The sequence below is a fragment of the Dendrobates tinctorius genome, unplaced genomic scaffold (genome assembly GCF_039654945.1).
Source record: "Dendrobates tinctorius isolate UK_male_01 unplaced genomic scaffold, ASM3965494v1 ptg000165l, whole genome shotgun sequence".
NCBI classification, from domain to species: domain Eukaryota; kingdom Metazoa; phylum Chordata; class Amphibia; order Anura; family Dendrobatidae; genus Dendrobates; species Dendrobates tinctorius.
The window spans coordinates 16617959-16643417 of record NW_027361832.1 but is presented as its reverse complement, the minus strand read 5'-3'; the positions used below and the strand labels follow the sequence as shown (position 1 = coordinate 16643417).

At 44.8% G+C, this 25459-nt stretch overlaps 1 protein-coding gene across 1 annotated transcript in view; it reads left to right on the top strand.

Annotated features, from left to right (window-relative positions):
- The window catches only part of RIPK2 (receptor interacting serine/threonine kinase 2), a 91363-nt gene that overhangs the window by 16208 nt on the left and 49696 nt on the right, over nucleotides 1-25459 (top strand). The window contains exons 2-3 of the mRNA XM_073550534.1: nucleotides 7801-7954; nucleotides 22507-22662. Of these exons, the coding sequence (XP_073406635.1) occupies nucleotides 7801-7954; nucleotides 22507-22662 (310 nt within the window). The remainder of the gene's footprint in view (nucleotides 1-7800; nucleotides 7955-22506; nucleotides 22663-25459) is intronic.

The following is a 25459-nucleotide window of genomic DNA, read 5'->3' as shown; positions in this document are numbered from 1 at the left end:
TGTAAAAAACGTTGCCTGCAACGTTTTTGTGCAGCGCCGGACCGGCTTTTTGAACAGCGCATGCCCGGGCACTGTGAGATTTAACCCCACAAGTGCCCGGCGAGTCTCTCTCTCCCTCTCTCTCTCTCTCCCTCTCTATCCCGTGCTGCGGCTCCTCTCCATACCGGCTCTCCCGTCCCCCGGTGCTGCAGCTCCTCTCCATACCGGCTCTCCCGTCCCCCGGTGCTGCAGCTCCTCTCCATACCGGCTCTCCTGTCCCCCGGTGCTGCGGCTCCTCTCCATACCGGCTCTCCCGTCCCCCGGTGCTGCGGCTCCTCTCCATACCGGCTCTCCCGTCCTCCGGTGCTGTGGCTCCTCTCCATACCAGCTCTCCCGTCCCCCGGTGCTGCGGCTCCTTTAAATGTCCTCCACGCCGCATAAGGCGCCGCATCTACATCCGGTGTCACCGCTGCAGGCCGGATCCGGCGGACCGGCTTTTCGCCGCATGCCGCCGGACCCCTGACACCGGATGTGTGAAAGTAGCCTTAGGCACATGATCGCACATGGGGGGGGGGGAAGGACCCGTCTAGGCACAATAGGCAGCGCAGGATTCAGTCTCAGGTGAGGGTTTAGGGGTCTCCTCCCCTTTCCTTATCATCAAAGCCCCTTTACTTTTCCTTCTCTCTTTTGTGCCAGACGCCTGGCATTTCCTTGCTCAGGCGTGACAGAAATAGTTACATTTTCAATCCGCTAAAGATGCAAAATATGTTCACGCTAGCAGACAAAATACTTACTATGGTTCCTGTAAACACCATTGATTCTATCTGGAATTTTGGTGGCAGTTGTCCCATGTTTTCACCATGAATTACTAAGGGAGAGGTATTCTTTAAAATTATCTGAAATGCAACCTCAGAGCACATGTGGTGCATGATGTGCCTGAATGCAGAGACCCCAGAAAAATATACCCAAATTTGCTCCGACTCCCAACAAACTCACGGGACAATAAAGACTGCTCTCACAAACTTGTTGGGTGAAGGTTGGACACAGTTTCAATTACTGTCTTATCGATAACAAAGGAGGCACTTATTTTCTGAAAGTGATAAAGTAAAGCGGCATGTAGTTAAAATGCCGACTGTCCAACTCCAACAGGCAAGTCAGCGTACACAGCCAAACCATCTCCAAAAGGGAAGGGGGGACAAGATGAGCACCTCTAAACAAGACCTGAAGAGCAAAGCTCCAATCCAGCTTATAAGGGGAAGGGAAGGGACCATAATGAGGGATAGTACAGGATTGTACCAACAAAATGTGAAAAAAAAAAGGGAGATTGAGGAATGAGGCTATAAAAGGGGCAACGATCAATATCAGATCAATCATAGAAAAAATAAGGGAGGGCATGTTGCAGTCAGTGGCACTTTCCTTGAAGGGATTATCTGGTACAAAGTTACAAGTCTGAAGTCACTCCATGTGACTGCTGACTTGTGAATCCTCACATCTCGTGCAATGCGCGCTGTGAGGATTCTCCGGTGCCAGCATCGGGAACGGGTAGTCAAGTGAGCGCAAGTATGCGATATGTATACTTCCAGCCACATTCCGACTAGACTATATCCAGCCTTGCTCAATAAACTTGCACTGAGTGAGGCCGCACCCATATAGTCGGAATGTGGCAGGGAATACTTGCAGTCACATGACCTTCCACTCCCGGAGAATCGTCACATTCAGTATGCATATTGTAACCATATTTTGCTACCTTGATGCACAGATCTAAGCAGTTGTTATCGCATAGTTCAGCATCTGTTTTGTGCATTAAGGCAGAAAAATATAGTAATTAACCCTTTTAAAATGGTCATGCAAATTACACATCTAGCATTAAAATAAAAAATAATAAAAAAAGTTTAGTTACTCTGTAATGAGAATCTATAAGTGTTTGATTTTCTGTAGTGTAATTCTTAGAATATTTAGTGTTGGAATGTTACATTGATAATGAAAAATCTCAAGGGTTTAATTTCAGGGATTTAAAGCGTCAGGTTACAGAAACAGTTTAGCATCATCATTGAAGCTGTTCCAGTAATTAGTTTGTTAACGAACTACCACAGTGATGACAGTACATAGATGCAGGCTAGAGTCCCCAGAGTGAAAGGTAGTTTAATTTCAGTCCAGGGACTATTGTACTGAATTCAAAGTTTAGAGTGACAAATTTGGTGAAGGCCTTTAGGATGATAGCCAGGTTTTTGGCCTAAGGTCTAAAAGATAAGATTCCAGGAGAGGACCATCTTTAGACTAAGTGACATGTGGGTAAATGTAAAGGTCGGCCAGGGTCGTAGTCATGACCAAGGAGACCGGGGCACCTGAGCCCTGGCCTCCCTTCACAGAAACACTACATTTCTCTTGTAGTTCACTTGCCTCTCCATTCCTGGCGCCGTTGAGGTCCACCCTCCTTTTCGTGGGGTCACCACTGACCACAGCTGAATGATCAGAGACACAGTCCACATTTAACGCAAAATGCAAAACTTTACTTTTAGATCTTTGCAGCACATCCAGATACATTTCATCATCAACAACAGTTTCTGTTATGAATGGGTCACCGAGCAGGAGAGCGCAATAGGCTATGCCACCAGAACACCAGAGAGGTCGGTCGCTCAGCGGATTGCAGACCCCTGATCTTAACAACACAACTAGCAGTAGCCATGGAGCGTTCCTACGTTGCCCTAGACGCCTCGTCACAGCCGGAGGACTAACTAAGCCTAAAGACAAAAAGGTGAAATCTAAACTGCCCCGGAGCAGATCCCCAAAGGAATAGACAGCCCCCAACCATATATTGTCGGTGAGACAAGATGAAGCACAAACACAGACAGAAAATAGGAAAATAGACTGAGCAAATGATGGGACCCACACTGACTAGATAGGACAGGACAGAAAAGGCACTGTCTGCAATCACGCAAAAACCCTAATAATTCCAACACGACTGATGTACAAAAATACTGAGGTTTGAAAAACCTCGCCCCCACTATATCAGCACTCAGGTGTGAACTGGCAGCAAGCAGCAGGCTAATACAGCAGGGGACTGAGCAAACAAACACAAGATACAAAAATACAGGGCTGAAGCCAGCAGCCCCATGGGGAGCAAGCTGACTCCTGACCGCAAGGCAAAAACAGATTGAAAGGGTTTAGCAAATGACACTTAGCTGAAAAAATGCAGGATCAGGCAGCAGACAGAAATCCTCAGCAAAGAAAGGAGTATCACCAGCAGTCACCGAAAGAAGTCTGCTCGCTTATGTAGTCCCAGTCACTACCACCACTCCTCCAATTATCTTCTGCAGCTGTTGGGTTAACATCATGTTGACCAGCAACACAGCAACACTACCAGCAGTATCCACCAGAGGGAGCCTTGCCTCTAAAGTCGGATCAAGAGAGCTCACAACAAGTTTCCATGTTACACAATACTGCATCATTCCCTTCTCCTCTCTCCCTGTCTGAAGATCGGGTCGTACTGCACTGTACATTTTCCCTGCATCCTCATTATGTAAGCTCACAGTATGCAAAGGGGTCCCTCGTCCGTTTCGTCCCGACACCAAGGGAGTCCACCAATGTTAGCAATCTCCACATACTGAGTGATCCGCCCATCTGTCCTGCCACGCACTGTACTGCAGTCTTCTTACTGGGAAACTGTCTCCTGCTTCTGGGGAACTCGATCCCCTACCACTTCAGCTATATCTTCACTAGCTGGCATGCTGTCTCTGGATGGCTGGCCACTCTCTTCTAATCAACATTGCGGAGTGTCAATCTTGCCCGGGCCAGAGGCCACCGATGCCCTATGGGCGTCCTCGCCCCCCACTGAACTAAACCAGGAAATCCTGCTACTTTACTCCCCAACTAACCCCTCCTATGTTAACTATTTACAGGGTGACTAGACTAAGGACTCTGTACCTCCATCTAGTGGCTTTAGCACTAACTGCACTATCCCTATAATATACACTGTGCAGCAAGAAGATATATAACAAACATAAATATATATACACATACATGCTTAAGGGGTTAGGGGTGTAGAATAGTCCTTGTAACCCCTTACACAAAGGCCAAATGGAACTATTGCGGGATGCCAGTGAATGAGAATGCCTTGAGTTGATTGCAAGTGCAAGTGTGAGAGTGGCCTCATTGAGACCTGGAGCGAGAGCTGTGACAGTGAGTCAGAGTACAGGTGGTGTCAAAAGCCCAGGAGCACCACAAACCACAGAGTGGAAGTGACTGCTTATGTGTTTTCTGAAAATTCTAGTCCTGAAATATTGTCAAGTGAAACTCCTCTATATTGTAAACTCTGCACATTTTTAAGAATCTGTGTTTGAGAAGTGTCTTGACCGTGAAACCTCTACAAAGGCAAATATATGTTTGCCAAAGAGTCCAGCACTCACACTCTCACAGTGCCTCCATAATTCATCATAGTATAGAACTATTCTTATTAAATTATTACAGTGCATTGCAAAAGTTCAAGGAAGGTGTGAAAAAGATGCTGCAAATTGAAAATAATTTCAAAAATAGAAGTGTTAATAGCTTTATTTTATCAATTAAAATGCAAAGTGAATGAATAAAGAAATCTGAATCAAATCAATATTTAATTGATTGGCATATTGATATTTGATAATATCAATGCTTAGTCTTCCTTGTTCTCTTCAATTGTGAGACATAAAACAGATACAAGAGTTGTGACAAATTTTCCTTTTTTTAATTAATAAAAATAAACTATTAACACTTCTCTTTTAAAAAGCATTCTTACTCTGCAGCATTTCTTCCACAGCCACCAAAAAAAGTTGCTGTATATGTTATTGGGTCACCCTCCCAGGGCAGTGGGGTACTCGGTACCGGGCCGGTCTCTCAGAGGGGAATGTCACAGCAGCGGTGACCCGGTCCGTGGCCCTGGGCGCCCATGTAAAAGGGTTTAAGTGATGGAATAAAGTTTATGAGTTAATGATTTGTGGTGCCACCTGTGGTGTTCGGCAATGAGGATGTTAAGCTGACGCTGCGGACAGATCCTCTGGGACAGATGGTGGGGTGCAGCAGTGATGGTGTAGCCCTCCACAGGCAGGGCTGTAGTCCCAGGGCAGAGTAGATGAGAGGCTAGGTGTTGAGGAAAGAGGGTGTAGTGTTAGGCACCGGGATGTAGCAGTGCCGGAGAGTTTGTAGGAAGAAGGCAAGGACACAACAGGGTGCAGTTTCTTTACCTTTACTTTGCTTGGCAAATGCAGTCCAGGGTCCAGATTACAGATGGCACAGGAGCTGGCTAGTCTGGAAGCAACTTAGGAATCTCTCTATCAGATGGGTTGTGAAGTCTCCTTCCTGGCGCTTAGTTTTAGGTACTTGCAGTACTGTGTTACACTGAAGTTCCACTTGCTTGTTCTCATTTGGAACTCCCTCGTATGGCAGACAGCTGTAGCCTTTCTCTTCTGGCTCACACGTCGCTGTTGTGCCTCCGAGTCTTATGTGGGAATCGAGCATTTAGAGCTTCTTTTTCCTCCGGTTTCTGTTGCAGGACCATCAGTGTCCGTACAGCCTTGGATACCGGGCTCCAGATCATGCGCTATAGCTGGGAATGAGCCTGGACTCTCTGCTCAATCCCCCAGCTCTTCTCCTCCACGTCCACACACGTTGTCCTCCTCACACAAACTCCTCATTTTTCCCTTCCTGGCCCCCAGAGAGCAGCTCTTCCCCCAGTTTTGGGTTCAGAGCTCCATCTGCTGGCCTGGAGTGGGAGCTGTGTTGTGTGTTGTAGTTAACTGCCAGAGAGACCCTTTATTGCTTCCAAGCATGACATCACTCTCCCTAGGAGGAAGGTAATGCCATTGTGGCGACCATACTCCTGGGGGCGCCACATTATGATTTTCAATTGGCCACAATGGAAAAGACAGAGGCAGCAAATACAGATATGTTGATGAGATCCTTATTACAGTTTTTCCTGTGAGCATCTTTAATCCTGTTCACCCCTATTTTCCCGTCCCTAACTGAGCTGAGACTTGCAAAGTATGGGCATTTTCTCTGTCTAAAAGTGACCCTGAGAAGCTGTCACAGTAACTTACCTTACAAGTCCCAGGACGGGTTTTCTTCAGGTCCAAGTGCTGCTGCATTGTGCTCTGATGCTTCGCAACTAATTGTGGTGGTCTGATCTGATGTCTGAATAGAGGTTGTGGTCTGATTGTCTGAATTCATTTTAGAGGTTTGGTATAGGGTCTGAATTAATTTTTGAATTTGGTCTGAATCTTTATTTAGGGGTCAGGCCTGGGTTATGAATTAATTTAGGACTTTAATGGGAATCTGTCACCTATTTTTTCGTATATAAGGCCTCTTTCACACTTCCGTTTTTGACAATCAGTCAAGATCCGCCAATTTTGAAAAAACGGATCCGCCATTTTTCTTTGCGGATCCGTTTTTTTCCCCATTGACTTTCTTTATTGGCAGATCCTGACTGATTGCCATCCGTTGCATCCGTTTTTTTGAGGATCCGCCACAATGTTAGTGTCCGTCAACATGCTCAAAGATTTCCAAACGGAGCTTGCAACGTTTTTTTGCCCGGTGGATCCTCCAGACAGTGAATTAACCCGAAAATCTGTCTGGGTGCCGGACAAAAAAAAACTCTCCCTCTCCCTCTCCGCCAGCGGTTCCTTTAAATTTCCTCATTTTCAGGATCCGTCTAAAAACGGATCCTGTGCCATCCGTTCACATCAGTTGAGAACGGATCCGCTTGTCTGCCTTTTTGGCGGATCTTAACTGACGCAAATAACTGAAGTGTGAAAGAGGCCTAAGATGCAGCCACCGCCATCAGGAGCTTACTTACAGCATTCTGTAAAGCTGTAGATAAGCCCCCGATGTAACCTGAAAGAGAAGAAAAACGAGTTACCGTATATTATACTCACCCAGGGGCGGTCCGGGTCTGGTCCAGGTCCGATGAGTGTCGCGGTCCGGCGCCTCCCATCTTCTAGCGATGATGTCCTCTTCTTTGCTTCCCGTCGCAGCTCCGGTGCAGGCGCACTGCTCTGCCCTGTTGAGGGCAGAGCAGAGTACTACAGTGCGCAGGCGCCAGACCTCTCTGACCTTTCCCGGTGCCTGCGCACTGCAGTACTCTACTCTGCCCACAACAGGGCAGAGCAGTGCGCCTGCGCCGCGATGGGAAGCAAAGAAGAGAACGTCATCGCTAGAAGATGGGAGGCGCCGGACAGGACCACGATGCCCATCAGACCCGGACCGGACCCAGATCGCCCCTGGGTGAGTATAATATAACTCATTTTTCTTCTCTTTCAGGTTACATTGGGGGCTTATCTACAGCATTACAGAATGCTGTAGATAAGCCCCTGATGGCGGTGGCCGCATCTTATATACGAAAAATTAGGTGACAGATTCCCTTTAACATTTCTTAAAATCCGTGGGAAAAAGGGCACATTATATAGTATATATTATATATAGTATATGATATATGCGTGGTATTAGGGAGGTATTTTCCTCTTTCCAGCGCAATATGATTTTTTAAATGGGGGAATTGACATATTACATACCTGCTTGCAGCTGTAAATTGGGGTACTACTGCTTGGACAGTGATACATCCATCAGCAAACCCATAAGCCCATACTTGTCAACAGTTACAATTTTGCGGAGATAATTTTGGGAACTGTCGTTTTTTATGGCCTTGGGTGTGAAGGCTTAAACATCCCAAATTTTGCAATCCACTGTAAACATTAGTGAGTATGCATGAGGCCAGAACATATGGATAAGGCCACACACACGTTTCCCTGACTTGTATTCTTATAGGGTTTTTGTTTTTGTTCTGTTTGTGTCCTGCAGTGAAAGAAATAAAATCTTAAAAGAAGCAGAAATTTTACATAAAGCCAGGTTCAGCTTTATTCTTCCAATTTTGGGAATTTGTTATAATGAAGATAACATTGGGATTGTGACAGAGTACATGCCGAATGGATCACTGAACCAGCTGTTACATGAGGTAGGTGTACACGTGCGAGGTCCTGCTACTAACTAATTGTTATTTCTATTTAATTTACAAGATTATTGTAGATTTTATCACTTTTACAACCTATTTTTAAAGCGGCATAAGATTGGAAAAATATGGCTGTTTTCTTCTAGATAGAGCATCTCTTCAGTCTATGGGTTGACTTTGGTATTGCAGCACAGCTCCATTAGCGTAAATGGGTCTGAGTGTCCCTATTTTAGGAAAAAAAGGCATGTTTTTCTAATTTCATACACCCCATTCCTGATGTAGGACATAATAATTCCCTATGTCGGATGCGAGTGCATGGAGGAGGCTCAGGAGTTGAGCCTGCACTATATACAGCCAATGCTGGCTTTGTTATACATCTGGTATCTACCTGTAACAGCAGATCCAGTTGCTGCTGTTTAACCATTTGGCAGTAGCATTTCAATGGGCTGATTACCTTTGCATGTGTGAACCAACTCCCAACGATTCCCCAGCAGTGCGATCGTGAGGTTACTGTGTGTTGTGATGGCAGCTGGAGGCCTGTTTTGGCTTCATAGGAAAACGTAATTTTCTTTATATAATGCGTTACTGAAGTTTTGTAATATATACACTCCTCAACATTGATATTGCAACACCAAGAAGGAAATGCCAAAAGCATAATAGCAATGGAACAAAGCATAGTGCACAGGCGCAAGCTGCAATTTCTCTGCACAGGCGCAAGATTTCGCATGGCAATATGGATGCTGCAGGAGGTGTCATCCATGTCAATGAAACCAAGAGGATGGTGAGTAGCAGCCAGGAGGAGGGATAGAGAGCACAGAAAGGACGCCTACCTGACCGACAGCATTAACATACAGCGCTGGAGTAACATACAGCGCCAGAGAACTTCAAAAGGTTTTAGGGAGCTATACAGGTGGAGTCAGTGGGTTATATAACCATTTATGTAATGCAGCACAGGTGCTGAGGTCATAATTATAGTTCATATATGACAAAACTGGAGACAGGTTCCCTTTAATAAGAAGCATTGCTGCGATATCCATACTTTGGGCTTTTGTGAATCAATAGTTTTTGTGGCTTTTCACTTATTTCTCACTACAACTACAATACGTACCTTGACTTAAACTATATCACGTTGTGTGTCGGTCTCTGCTTTTCCGTTAAACACATTAAATCCTTCCTATCCTGATTATATGTTCTCAATCCTGGTATATATGTCCCTCATCCTGGTATATATGACATGCATCCTGGTATATGTCCCTCTTCCTGGTATATATATTTCTCTCATCCTGGTAGGTATATGTCCCTTATCCTGGGCCCCATCCTGGTATATATATGTCCCCATCCTGGTATATGTCCCCCATTCTTCCACTGTTTTCTTTCTTTAATTAAAAAGGAAAAAAAATATTATACTCACCTCGGGCGTACATAGAAGTCATGGAGCCCCATAGCAGAAGTATAATGTACTCCCCATAGTCTACCATTTACTATATGATTGTCCAATTCTTTCTGGCTGTAACGGAAATCCCGCAGCGCTGATTGGTTGCGGCCGGCCGCGACCAATCAGCGCATTCGAACGACGCACGCCTCCGTCGGGAGATCTGCGGCGAGGGAGAGTCTCTAGAATACCCAATGCGTTAGAATCGGGCCACCATCTATTATAGTATAATGCACAGCTAATAGTCAGTCTTCCCTATAGTATAATGGACACACAATAGTTCTCCGTATAGTATAATGCACACCCAATAGTTCTCCATATAGTATAATGTGCCCCATAGTCTTCCATTCAGTATAATGCACACCCCATAGTCCATCATATAGTATAATGCACCCTTCATAGTCCTCTATATAGTATAATGCACCCCATAGTCCTCCATATAATATAATGCACCCTCGATAGTCCTCCATATAGTATAATGCACAGACCATAGTCCTCCATGTAGTATACTGCACAGTCCATAGTCCTCCATATAGTTTAATGCACCCTCCATAGTCCTCTATGTAGTATAATGCATCCATTAGTCCTTCATATAGTATAATGCACCCTATATCCTTCATATAATATAATGGACAGCCTATAGTCATCCATGTAGTAGAATGTACAGCCCATAGTCCTCCATATAATATAACGCACATCCCATAGATATCCATGCAATAGAATGGCCACTATGTACACAGTGATTAAAAATAAATCCTCTTCTGAAGCTGGCTGCTGACTTCAGCATACAAGTGACAGGAGCGCATTATGTCACTGCCATGTATTCCCCTCACTGTATGAAGCAATATGAGAATGGGTCATCAATATCTTAGTCCCTTGAAACCCCTTTAACGTTTAAATTAATCTGTTAGCTAACACAAAACATAGTATTAAAATTCCTCACCGGTACTTTTTATGGCATGCCCTGGTTTTCTTGTAAGTACTGTTAGGTTGAACAATAGATAATGTTCAATAGTTGCCTGCCACTGGCCCAATGGATATTGATCAGTGGTCACTAAAAGAATCACACCACACATAGTCGGATGTAATCTCTCTTGATCAATGTATGACACAGCTCCAAGAGCGCAAGAGTGATAGAGAGCTTTATTGATTCAAACAGGTTTTTTATGTCCCTTGTGAGTGGGCTCGGTTAATTCTAAGAAGGGAGTGTTCGGATGTATTCCATTGGTTAGCAGGTTGGGCAATGAGCTAGTCCGGGCGGATCCATGAGGTCATCAGGCTGGGTTGGTCCATGAGGTCATCACAGTGGGCGTCGTCGTGGGTGGATCCATGGAGCACATGGTGGTTTGGCCAAACAAGAAATTCCAGTTCCATAAGCACATGGCATGAGGCAAGCAGGAGATGGCAGCCATCTTTAGTGTCACACTTTGATCTGAAAAAGCTCATGTAAGGTGAAATAATACACTTCAGGTTAATTAAGTATTTGAACTTAAGGCTCTCCTCAACAAGTACCTCTTTGAATATTCATTTAATGTAGACAGAGCTGTTGAGCTGGCCATTTTTAGCTTTCCTTTACAATACCAGAAATTACTCTGACGCCTGTGTACTATGCGACGAGACTTGGCTATAGAGCAAATATAACCACCTACACTAAACACTTGAGGAGGACACTCAAAGAGAAAGAAAACTACAAAGCAATTATTATTATTTATTTATATAGCACCATTGATTCCATGGTGCTGTACAACCAGGGCTGTAACTACCATGGTCGCAGATAAAAGCGGCCATCTCAACAGCTCTACCTACATTAAATGGACATTCAAAAAGGTACTCACAAGAAAACCAGGCGGTGCCATAAATAGTACCACTGGGGAATTTTCTTAATACTATGGTTAGCGTGAGCTAACAGAATAATTTAAAAGCTTAAGGGGTTGTGAGGGACTAAGATATTGATCACCCATCTTTAGGGTAAGTCATCAATTTTAGATTGGTGAGGGTGTGACAGCTGCCACCCCTGCCTTATAGCTGATACTTGTTGCCATTGCCATTTACTTCAAAGGGAGCTGAGCTGCAGTACCTGGTGGTGGCCACTATAAGGTGTACAGAGCTGTGCTGTTCCAGCTCCGTACACTGTGAACTTCCAACAGCAGGTATAAACTAATTGTAGGGGTGATGGGATACTGATGACCTATTCTAGGGATAGGTCTTCAATATTTTAGTCTTCGAACACCCCTATAAAGGGGTACTCCCATCACAGTATAGGATAGATGCGTGTTTCAGTGGATATGCCACAAATAGATAATATAGAAATAACACTTTAAGGGGCAACTATTTTAAGACCACAATAATGCTACCATTCCATAAAGTTCTATCTGGATTTTGTAAGATTTATTTCTGAACAAAAACATCATAGCTGCTATTGTTAAGAAACTATGACTATTATGTGAAAGCACTATTTACTACTAAGTAATCACCAATGGCCCGTCTGTAGATGGAGCATCCTATATATTACTTTAAAAATCACTTTAAAAATAACTGAAGATATGACAGACTAGATGACTTAGGCTGATTTGCAGTGTCTGTGGTAAGAATGTATCAGAAGGATTTCACATAATATGACTGAAACTAAAGCTGACCATGAAGATTTACATAGCCCTGGTCCTGTGTCCTCCGTGGCAGCAGGGCCAGGGCAGTCTTCAGTTCTTCAACCAGCATCCTTGACCAGCATCCCAGGTGCCTCTGGCATTTACAGGGCTCCAAGACATCATAACATTGCAGTGCGCTGATTGTCGTGATTACACTTGACGTAGAGTGATTTTGACAGATGCCAATAAATAGACATACAGTGACAGACTTACAAGAAGTCTACCAAATTCCATACAGTAGAAAAAAAAGGTACACAGATGGATAACTGATGAACGTGTATAAGAAAGGAGCAATCTTTGTCCTTAAACAGTGAATGAGGGCCTTTTAAAACCTTTGACATGAGCACTGCGTATTCCCAGTTCATATGGCAAACAGACACTACAATGCGTGCCCAACCTGAACTAGATAGGTCATCAATTGACATTGATTGTTGCGGTATAACAAGTATAACGCCAGTCAGACGGCAGCCCTGACATGCGCTGCAAACACGTTTTCTCCGGCGCTGCTAAAGGTGTGCTGAGTGTCTGTGTAGAAAATCACTTTCAACAGAAGAGTTCATCCCCTATAAGTTCATGCTCAAAACTTATAGCTCTGCTCTCTTTACCGCCCTCATCACATGTCTAGCCAACAATCAAAATGACTTTTTGAAATCTTCTACTCCCTCCTGAACCCTAAAGTACAGACCCCTGTCACCAACTTAAGCACTGACGATCTGGCCACATATTTCCTACAAAAGAATCAATCCTATCTGTCAGTACATTTTTACACAGTCTCCTCAGAGCCTGGATTCCCTTCCCTCCCACATCTCAAGTTCACTTTTCATCTTTGAGCCTGTCCCTGAAGAAGTGACCAGGCTCCTTGCTTCTTCTCACCTTACAACCTACAAGTGACCCTTTTTCCTCACTTCTCCTTCAGTCACTCTTCCCAGTTGTCTGTCACTTAGTGACTAGGGACTGTGGTCACCTAACCGATCCCTCAAAGCAGGGATGTCCTAGGCTATCCCTGTCCACCGGATTACCTCAGATGATGAAGATGCTGTGGCCTTGCTATACTCCTATCTTACCCTAATCTATTCCCTCCCCCACCAAGGGAGGTGTGACGTTTAAGTGTATAGGCAAACATTAACCGGACAGGCATAAACAGATAGGGATTAAAGAAAATTTCAATCATACTGTGGCACCCCAGGAGTCCGGTTGCCACAGTGGCATTGCTTCCTTCACAGGGGGGGGTGATGCCATGCCTGGAAACAAAGAGGAGACCCCTTGCCAGGTAACACACAGCATGCAACACTTTTCCTACTCCAGACCAGAAGGGGGAGCTCTAACACCTTATTTCAGGAGAGCTTCCTTGGAACATTCTGGCTTGGGGAGGAGTTAGGAGAGTCTGTCTGGAGACAGGGATGAGAGAGGACGTGTGGAGAAAAGCTCGTGGGAGAGGAGCTGTATGCTACAGCTCACCCAGAGCAGAGCTCTGTTAAAAGAGGATGCCAGAGTCCTGGACTAGTTGGGGACTCCAAGCCTGACAGTCGCATCTGGAGAACAGAGAATTGCAAGTTCTCTTCACACTGACACCTGTCAGCACAGCAGTAACACAAGAGCCAGGGTTGCCAGTGAGAAGAGACGATGCCCTTGATAGGCTCACTCTGCCTGCTATATAGGTTGGAAAACGACACAGAGAAGAGGGCAGCAGCTTAGCTATATGCAGCAGAGGCCAGGAACAGAGAGCTCAGCAGGAAGTCCTCTAAATCCTCCTGGCAAGGTGGAACCCAAATTGTTTTCAGGCAATTGGAACTCCAGCATCATCTGTAGCCAGTTCCCTGGACACTTTACCTGCAGAACTGTGAGTAAAGCTTTGGAAACTGCACCTGACTGTGTCCTCTCAAGTTCTTCCTGCAACACCCACTCAGCACTGCTACATCCCTTGCCAAGTACTTCATCATTATTATCTTGAACATACTACATCTGCCCTGGGACTCAGCTCCACCTGTAGGGAGCTATACCAGCTCTGCTGTCTCACCACTAGTCCCAGAGGATCTGCATTGCAGCGGTGGTCCCCTCTGACCACAAACCACAGGTTGCCTCATGAACATTTCCTCTTTAAAAATCCCCTTTTTCTTTAATTTCATTTACACCATTTTTGCATGGACGCCCGGGGCCACAGACAGGGTCACTGCCACCGCGACATCCCCTTTAAGGAGTGAACGGCCCGGTACAGAGTACTCTGCGGGCCCCAGAGGGCGCTCCAATACAAATACACTCACAAAACAACAGAGTGTGAAACAGGGGAGGAATAAGATAGAAGAAACCAAATTGGAGAGGATAAGGATAAGTATGTAAACCAACACCATGCAGCAATCTCCTGAAAAACTCTCCAACTGCCTACTCCAAACACTGATCTCTCTCCTTCAACTCCAAACCAGGTAGTGGTGACTATCACTGGCAAGGTCAGAAAGAAGGATGAAGGTCCTTATATTTTCTGGGAGTAACAAACTCAGAACAGCTGATACAACCCACCCAAGACAGAGAGCTAAAGGAGTACAACTAAGCAGTTTAACTCTTGCAACACCAAAGCAAAGAAAGCCAAAACTGCTAATAGGATGGTGAAGCCGTTCTATCTACCACAGGTATATATGTCACCAGACGCTGTGATCAACTGACCCCACTCTGTTGCTGTATCCCCGTGACACTGTCACTACCCACCTAACTAAAATATTTAACCTCTCTTTTTTCAAGTATCTTTCCCTCTTCATTCAAACATGCCATCATAGCCCCTCTACTTAAAAAGCCATCCCTTGACCAGAAGTGTGCTGCTAATTCTAACTACAGATTGGTCTCTAATCTTCCTTTCATCTCTAAACTCCTTGAACACTTGGTCCACTCCCATCTAATCTGCTGTCTTTTAGACAACTATCTTCTTGATCGTTTACAATCTGGTTTCTGCTCTTCACATTCTTCTGAAACTGCCCTTGCAAAAGTCTCTAATGACCTGCTAACAGCAAAATCCAATGATCACTACTTCTTGCTATTTCTCCTGAATATCTCTGCAGCATTTGACACTGTAGACCACCAGCCCCTCCTCACCATGTTCTACTCTATTGGCCTCAATGACACTATTCTCTCCTGGTTCTCTCCTACCTCTCTGACCGCTCCTTCACTGTGTCTTTTGCTGCTTGCCTTCCTCTAATCTTCACCTTACTATCGGGATTCCCCAAGGCTTAATCCAAGGTCCCTTTTCTTCTTATATACTGCTCCATTGGACAAAGCAAACCCTCAGCAGGTTTGGTTTCCAGCATCATCTCTATGCTGATGACACCCAGCTATACACCTCTTCACCTGACATCACCCCCACTTTAATACAAAATACCAAGGATTGTCTGTCTGCTGTTTCTAACATCATGTCCTCCTTGTATCTGAAACTGAATCTCTTCAAAACTGAACTCATTGTGTTTCCTCCCTCTACTAACCCACCTATACCCGACTTTGCAATTTCGTCGAGTGGTGCAACCATGACTCCAAAGCAACAAGCATGCTGTCTTGGGGTCATTTTTGCCACAGAACTTTCCTTTATTCCCCATAGCCAATCATTCACTCGTTTGTGTCACATGCACCTTAAAAACATATCCGGAATCTGACTTTTTCTTATTTTTGAATCTGCAAAAACTCTTATCATCGCCCTTATTCACTCTTGTCTGGACTACTGCAGCTCTCTTCTGATCAGTCTCCCTCTAACCAAACTTTCTCCTCACCAATCTGTCCTGCAGAGGCGTATCTAGGCTTTCTGGCACCCGGGGCAAGAATTCGGTTCGGCGCCCCCCCCCCCAAGTACATATGCGACTTGCACACTTAGCCATGTACCTGCGAGCTGCTCTCCCTAATGCTCTCAATGTTCAGTAAAAAACTGAGAGAAGCAGGAAGAGAAGCTTGTTGTCACAGGACCATAAGTATGAAAATCTCATATGAGTGAAGTGTCCATGTGATGACTACTGGAACCTGCAGAGCTGAATCCTGACATTGCAGCTTCTGAATTCACACAACGAATGCACTGCACACTTTTAGGATTCTCCCTTGCTGATGTACCGTCATGTCAGCACAGGTATGTGTTTTATATACTTCTGGCCACATTCCGACTAGACGTGCCCGGCCTCGCTCCGTTCATTTTCATTGAGTGAGGCCACACATGTCTAGTCAGCATGTGACCGTATGTATGTAAATTACCGGCACGAGAGAATCCTGACAGCGTTCAGTGAGCACTGTGAGAATTCAGAAGTCTGCAGTCACATAGAATGTCTGCAGACTCAGCACAAACCTGGACAACCCCTATAATGTTCCTAACAAATAAAAACATGAGAATTAGTATCACTAATAATATTTACATCCAGGTACCTTATAGATGACGTCGTCTCTGCAGTCATTCTCCTTTTCTTCTTCTTGTCCAAACCCCATGATGAGTTTTCTCACCCACATCTCGTCTCTGCAGACTTCCATCTTCTCCGGTCTTCTGCAGCAAATCTCCACACGATGCCCTTAAAGATAGAAGTGTCATTATAATGCTCCCAAATAAAAATATCTGCAATATACTGTCGCCTCACACTATTCCCCTCTAGCATCCCACCTGTTCACCATACTCTCTCCTCATATATTTACCCCCTCACTCTCTATACTGTCTGCTCACACATATCCCCGACTCCCCATACTGTGTCCATCCACATACATTAACCCATTCGCTCCCCATACTGTCTGCACCAATCCCCCATACTGTCTCCTCATATATTTACCCCCTCACTCTCTATACTGTCTGCTCACACATATCCCTGACTCCCCATACTGTGTCCATCCACATACATTAACCCATTCGCTCCCCATACTGTCTGCACCAATCCCCCATACTGTTTCCTCATACATACTCTTTATTTTGTGTCCTCAAATCTCCCCACACACTAAATCCCCCCATCCCCAATCCCCCACATACATTAAGTACCCCATCCCCATTCCAAATCCCCCCACACATTAAATAACCCCCCCATCCCCACTCCAAATCCCCCCACACATTAACCCAATCCCCACTCATTAACCCCCATCAGCACTCCAAATACCCCCACACATTAACCCCAACCCCACTCATTAACGCCCCCATACATTAACCCCCATCCCCATTCATTAACCCCATCACATTAAATAACCCCCATCTCCACTCCAAATCCCCCCACACATTAACCCCATGGCACCCCACTCATTAACCCCCACACACATTAACCCCCATCCCCACTCATTAACCCCCATCCCCACTCTAAATACCCCCACACATTAACCGCCATCCCCTCTACAAATCCCCCCACACATTAAATAACCATCTGCACTCCAAATCCCCCCACACATTAAATAACCATCTGCACTCCAAATACCCCCACACATTAACCCCCATCCCCATTCATTAACCCCCACACACATTAACCCCCATCCCCATTCATTAACCCCCGCACACATTAACCCAATCCCCACTCATTAACCCCCATCACATTAAATAACCCCCCCACACATTAACCCAATGGCATCCCCACTCATTAACCCCCACACACATTAACCCCCATCCCCACTCTAAATACCACCACACATTAACCGCCATCCCCTCTACAAATCCCCCCCATCTCCACTCATTAACTCCCCCTCATCTCCCATCTTCGGTGGTTCTTCAGCTCCACAGTGGAGCACACTTACCACCAGCGTTTGCTCTGGGCACCGGGGAGTGACGTCAGCAGCGTGATCACATGACCTGATCACGCTGCTGACGTCGCTCTGGCCCGGCGGTCAGAGATTCATTTGTACTGGCGTCTGTATAGACGCCAGTACAATTGCTCCCTGGGAGCCAGCACGCACTCCTTCTCTGCACCGGCTGTCAGCTTGACAGCCGACACAGAGAACCGCCGACTCTCAGGCCGGGGGGCGGCAGAACGCAGCCGCCAGGGAGGACACTGCGGACCGCTGCATTAGGCGGCCCGACTGCGCCCCCCTGCTGGCTGCGCCCGGGGCAACTGCCCCGGCTGCCCTCCCCTAGATACGCCACTGCTGTCCTGAATGCAGAAATACGACCTCAGTTGCTATCAGGCCGTTTCACCGATGCCTATTCCCTGTGCCAGTCATTGCACTGTTTACCCATTCGCTACAGAATACAATACAAACTCATCTTTGTCACCTACAGAGCTCTCCACAATTCTGCACTTCCCTATACCTCATCCCTCTTTTCTGTCTTTCATTCTTCCCGTGCCCTCTATTCGGCAACTGATGTAAGACTAACATCTCCCATAATTCGAATCTCGCACCTCCGTCACCAAGGTATCTGTCATGTTGCGCCAGTTCTCTGGAAAGCACTACCCCAAACGATCGACAAATATGTAGCCTGTATGTTTTTAAGCGTGTCTTAACCCCTTAGTGACAACCAATACGTCTTTTTACTGACCTGCGATATAAGAGACTAGCATCCCCCAGGGGGTGACAATCCAGCAGCTGTTGGCTGTACACTATAGCTGACAACTTGCTGCATCAGCCACGATCAGTGTTGGCACAGTCTATGGTCATTAACCCCTTAAATGCTGCTGTCAATAGTCACTACGGCACAGTGATGGTTAACAGAATGTGGGGACTTCCTCTTTAACCCCATTAGCACCTTAAGATCATGATCGTGTGGTCCTGATGTATGCCGTGGCAATTCACTGCCTAATGACGAACTTGGAGATTGCCGGCTATAGTGGCCTGTTCAGAAGTCATCAAAATTTAGGTGGTAAAAGTAAACATTTTCATTCCTGTTATGCTACTTTGCATTAATTCCTGAAAAGCACCTGAAGAGTTAAAGAACTAGCCGAAAACAATGTTGGATACATTGTGGGGTGCGTTTTTTAAAATGGTGTCACTTTTGGGGATTTTACAATACGTAGGACCGCCAGAGTCACTTCAAAACTGAACAGGTCCTTAACCCCTTTCCGGCATCTGACGTACTATCCCGTCCAGGTGACCCGAGCCCATACGACCATGGACGGGATAGTACGTCATCGCGATCAGCCGCACTCACGGGGGGAGCGTGGCTGATCGCGGCCGAGTGTCAGCTGATTCTCACAGCTGACACCTGGCACTAAGTGCCAGGAGCAGTCACGAACCTCTCCCGGCACTTTAGCCCAAAGATCACTGTGATCAAACATGATCACAGCATTCCAGGAGCAGGCAGAGGGGCATTCTGGTTACCAGAGCTCAGACTTCCTGCCATGCGCACTGCATGTCAGGAAGTTTCTGAGGTCATTGCACAGAAACTGCAGTGCTGACATGAGTGTCCCATAGTGAGACACAGTGTAAAACATAGAATGAAATAAAAAAAAATTAAATAATTGTAAAAATATTTAAAAAATAAGAAAAAATAAAAAAAATCTATTTTTATTCCATCAATATTTAAATAAAAAAATCTAAACAATAAAAGTACACATATGTAGTATCGCCGCGTCTGTAATAACCCAACCTAAAAACTGTCCCACTAGTTAACCCTTTTAATAAACACCATTAAAAAAGGCAAAAAAACAAAGCTTTATCATACCGTTGAACAAAAAGAGGAATAACACGCAATGAAAAAGACAGATGTAAATAAACGTGGTACCGCTGAAAATGTCATCTTTTCCCGCAAAAAACAAGCCACCATACAGCTCCATCACCAGAAAAATAACAGTTATAGCTCTCAGAGTAAAGCGATGTAAAAATAATATTTTTCTGTAAAATAGTTTTTATTGTATAAAGGCGCCAAAACATAAAAAAGATATAAATGAGGTATCACTGTCAATGTGCTGACCCGAAGAATAAAACTGCTTTATCAATTTTACCACACAGGGAACGATATAAACGCCCCCCCCAAAAGAAGTTCATGAATTGCTTGTTTTTGTTCATTCTGCCCCCCAAAAATCGGAATAAAAATCGTTCAAAAAAATTTCATGTTCCCAAAAATGGTACCAATAAAAACGTCAACTCGTCCCACAAAAAACAAGACCTCGCATGATTCTATGGGCCAAAATATGTAAAAATTATAGCTCTCAAAATGTGGTGATACAAAAACTATTTTTTGCAATAAAAAGCATCTTTTAGTGTGTGACAGCTGCCAAACATAAAAGCCCGCTATAAAAAAATGCTATAAATAGTAAATCAAACCCCCCTTTATCACCCGCTTAGTTAGGGAAAAATAATAAAATAAATAAAGTGTATTTATTTCCATTTTCCCATTAGGGTTAGGATTAGGGTTAGGGCTATAGTTAGGGTTGGGGCTAAAGTTAGGGTTAGGGTTGGGGCTAAAGTTAGGTTGATGGTTGAACCATGTCCCTCACCTGTCTGTTGTTCTGTTCCACACCGTAATCCATGTCTGGGAATAAACAGTTTTCTACCTGGACAGTGTCTTGATGTGACCGTCCAAGCTGAGAACCACTGAGGAATGAGATGCTGTGGTGGCAGCATCAGTGACTAGCAGTGACACGATCAAGATTACTGCAGGCACTGAGATTGCGTTCCAGCCAGGACCCTGAACTGTGGTGACCTCGGAGAGGTCAGCGCTGCACCGTGAGATGTTTTTTCTTTGTGCCAGTGGTGATCTCACAGAGGCATGGTACAGAATGACGGACAGGTGAGGGATATGGTTGTCTTTAATTTTTGTTTTATTACATGAGACCATGGCTTCAGTGGAATGGGTGATGATGTGAGTATGGTTTAATTTAGATTCATTAAAGTACTCTGGGTCATTCTTTCAATTAAAGGTCTTTATTCTGAGTGTTTTATTTACAACATAACGATATTATTAGTAATCAGTAGGCGTCTTATAGACACCTCTCCATTACTAAGCCATGGGCTTGAAGTCACTGGACAATTGAAAGGTGGCATCAACAACACAAATATGAACCCCACTTGCCACCGTCACAGGGCAAGTGGGAAGAGCTGGGCAAAGCACCAGAATTGGCGCATCTAATAGATGTGCCTTTCCTGGGATGGCTGCGGGCTGCTATTTTTAGGTTGGGGGGCAATATCCATGGCCCATTACCAGCCTGAGAATACCAGCCCCCAACTGTCAGCTTGGTTGTCAAAACTGGGTGAGTGCCCATGCCATTTTATAAATGATTTATTTAAATAATTAAAAAAGCACCATAGATACCCCTCTATTCTTGATAACCAGCCTTGCTACTGCTGACAGCCGAGGGATGCAGCCCACAGCTATCAGTTTTTCCTTGCTGGTTATCAAAAATACAGGGGAACCCACATCAATTTTTTTTAAATTATTTATTTATAGCGCAATTGATCGGTCAATTGATGCCACTTTTCCTGGTGACTGCCCCTAATTTTAGCTGTTTTGGCATTTGGTTTTACCTCCCATTGAATTCAGTGGAGTTCGGGTATGTTAACAGAACCATTTGGTGAACATGTTCGGCAAACATTGGAATGTTTGCTGATCCGAGCCGAACCTTTAAAGGTTCACTCATCTCTATTCCCAAGGTCAGCTCAGTGTCTCCTGGCGTTTTGCCACTGCTTATCCATGTAACTCATATGTAGTATAGATGGATTACGGCATAGGACAAATGGATTCTTGTCAGACAGGTGAGGAATATGTTTTTTTTATTATTTTCATTCTTACATTAATAAATGGGAAATTAGTGTGATGTGTGTTTATTTCAATGAAAGGACTTTATTCTTGCTATGTCTTTTTTGCAATATGACTATGGGGTTGGTAATGTCAGCTGACAATACAAAGCATGTGCACGTGTGCCACATTAATTTTGTCCGTGTTGCGCAAAAAAAAGCACGTCTTTAGGTTTTTCACACAAACTGTCATAAATGCACCACCATTGAATACAATGGGTGTATGTCTGTATTCAAGGTCTTTAAAAACGGACCGCATACAGACATAAAAACAGACATGTGAAGGGGGTGGTTGGAGAGATCCTGGCTGAAGACCAGATCATGCAGCTTAATATGAAACCCCTCATTAATTATAATGATGGCTGGACCATCCGTAACAGCACATTCTACTTATTGTGTCCCCCTATTTTCTTCTAGATTGTAAGCTTGCGAGCAGGACCCTCACTCCTTCAGTATAGTATCTGAGAATGGTAACTAAACAGCGTGCAGGACTGTGTTCCAGCTCCAAGCATTGTGTACTTCCAGCCGCTGCGGGACTTGCTAACAGTGGAGTGTTTGAGGAACCAAATGTCACACCTGCACCAATCTGACACTGGTAGCCTATCTTCAGGATAGATCATCAATCTCATAGTCCTGGACAACTCCTGTAAATGAGAAGTGGTGATTATTTTTGCCATAGGTCTAGCGGAAGGAGAAAAAGTTGCCAGCCTTTTCTTGATTGACACGTAAGAGAACAATTCCAAGAGTAAAGACGTAGAATACAGTATGAGTTTACAGTAGTTCAAGCACTGACATGCCTTTGCTCATTTTTCTTATAATTGCATTATTTTTAGGACAACCTCTCTACAGAGATTGTGTGGCCCTTAAGATACCGCATCCTGTACGAGATTGCATTGGGGGTTAATTTTCTGCATAATATGACTCCACCGCTGCTGCACCATGATTTAAAGACCCCAAATATTTTACTGGATAGTGAATTCCATGTGAAGGTAAGTTCAGCTGCCTTTTTAACATATTTCTATTGATTGAATAAGTGACAACAAAAGCCACTAAACTTACAAATAAGTTCCAAATATGCTCGCTAAGCATATGCAGTCTTATCTTATCTGTTATTGTGGGCGATTACAGAATATGCGGTGTGTGTGGTGCGTGTATGTGTGTGTGTGTTATCCTGCTTTTTTACCAGTGTTTCTCCTGCAGGCTATGTTTCTAATTTTCATCTCTCTCTGAGCTAGTAGGAAGTGGCTAGTTATATTATCTACCATAGACAGTTTGCAGAGTTATTAGGGATTTCTGCTCTACTGCTCTATGTAGCACATAGTCATAATTAGTTTCTCTAGCTTGTAGGATATTATATAGCAGTACTGAGCAGTGTAGTTGTGAATCCAGCACTAGTGTGAAATAAAGCACTTACTAGAAAGAAGCTGCACAATCTGTATGTACATGTGCCTCTTTCTCATTCGTCTCCGTCTCTCCTCCTGCTCTGTAGACTTCAGTAGATAACTGTAATCAGATCCCTCAGTGAGCAGGCCATCTGTCTTCTCTTGAGCAAGACAGAGTTCAGCAGCATTTCAGAGTTAGGGGTACTTCACACTAAGTGAGATTGCTAGCGAGATCGCTGATGAGTCACCAAATCGCATCAGCGATCTCGCCAGCGACCTCGCTGTGTGTGGTACGCATCAGCGACCGGCCCACCCGCGGGTATCGCTGATCGTGCAGGAACGTCCTGAGCCATTGTTTGATGGTTGTCTCCCGCTGGCCAGCACGCATCACTGTGTGTGGCAGCGGGAGACCAACAATCAGCAAGCTCCCAGCACTGTAAGCAGATGCTGGGAGCTGGTATCCAAGGTAAACAGTGGGTAACTAAGCGCCGCGCTCACTTAGTTACCCGCTGTGTACCTTGGATACCAGCGTCCTCGCTTGTCCTGATCGCTGGTGAGAGCTGCCTGTTTGACAGCTCACCAGCGATCATGTAGCGACACACCAGCGATCATGACCAGGTCGTATCGTTGTCGGGATCGCTGGTGCGTCTTTTAGTGTAACGGGACCCTAAGGCTATGGCCACACTATCAGTATTTGTTCAGTATTTTTTCTCAGCATTTGTAAGCCAAAACCAGGTGAGGAACAATCAGAGGACAAGGTATACTAGAAACAAGTGCACCAATTCTGCATGTTTGACCCACTCCGGGTTTTAGCTTAAAAATGCTGATGTGAAATACTGACTAAATACTGATAGTGTGACTGTAGCCTAAATGATGAGTTCAGGAGATAGCAGTAGGAGAAGTGGCTCATTAGTGGAGAAAAAATATATTTCTCTGATATGTTAGTTTTTTTTTTATATTCAATGTTCTTTCATCATTCAACAAAACCTTGTTAAAACATTGAGCCAACCATGCCCACAGTTTCACAAAGTGTTTTTATCAGGTTCCCTTTACTTATAGAGGAGTAAGTGGTGATAGATTTTATTTTTATCTGTTTGTTGGAAAACCAGAGGAACTACTGCTTTTATCTTTAATATTAGTCATAGTCACACACAGAGCATGATGACAGCTGAGGCCCGGAATAGCATGGATAATAGCAGATCAACCAATCTATGATTACTCATGAAGCTGCAGGTGCTCAGCTGAGCGGTTCACTTACTGGATATATCTTGCACTTCTATTTCTAATTGTTTAATTCTTTTAGGGAATCAGTTAAATGGATCGCCCTTTTGTTTCCATGTTCTGTAAAAATTGCAAACAGCATTTTAAAGGAACACTCCAAGAAAAATAAACTGTGTAAGGCCGGAGTCACACAAGCATATATTCTCTCATGCTAATGGCACTCGGATCAAACTCTGATCAGAGTTTGATCTGAGTGTCTCCTTAGTGTGATCCGATTCTCTCGCATAAGAGAATTACAGTACAGGTGAGGCGAAGATGGAGAACATCTGTGTGAGTCTGCGGAAACTGAACTGCACTTGGAAGACATCCGAGTGTAGTCCGATGTTTTTCAAGCACCAATAGACTTGTATGGGCGCCCATGACCCGATTTGCCCTGCATGCCATGAATTTTTCATCATGAGAAAAAAGTTGCAGATCTGCGCTGCCCCAGAGTATAACATTGGTCTGAGTGCTATCCGATAAAACATCACATAGCACTTGTCTGATGAATGCGCTTGTGTGAACGTATCTTAAAAGGAATCTGTCTCCCCATTTTTCGGCTATCAACTGAGGCCACCGCCATCAGGGGCTTATCTACAGCATTCTGTAATGCTGTAGATAAGCCCCCGATGTAACCTGAAAGAGAAGAAAAGCGAGTTATATTATACTCACCCGGGGGCGGTTCGGGTCTGATGGGTGTTGCAGCCCGGTCCGGCGCCTCCCATCTTCTAGCGAGGACGTCCTCTTCTTTGCTTCCCGTCGCGGACCAGGTCAGAGAAGTCTGGCACCTGCGCACTGCAGTACTTTACTCTGCCCTCAACGGCACATAAAGTATGCCTGCGCAGGAGCCGCGACGGGAAGCAAAGGAGAGAACGTCACCGCTACAAGATGGGAGGCACAGGACCGCGACACCCATCAGACCAAGACCGCACCGTCCCCCGGGTGAGTATACTATAACTCATTTTTCTTATCTTTCACATTTATTAAATCGAAAACTAGCATCAGATGTGTTGTGCTGATTTATTATCTGTTTTAAAACAAGAAAACAAGGGGAAAACAAGGGGCATGGCTTAAAACATAAGAAGCGTGACTTAGGAGAAAGTGCACCAATTGTATGCAATTGTGAAATCTAGTGACAGATCCA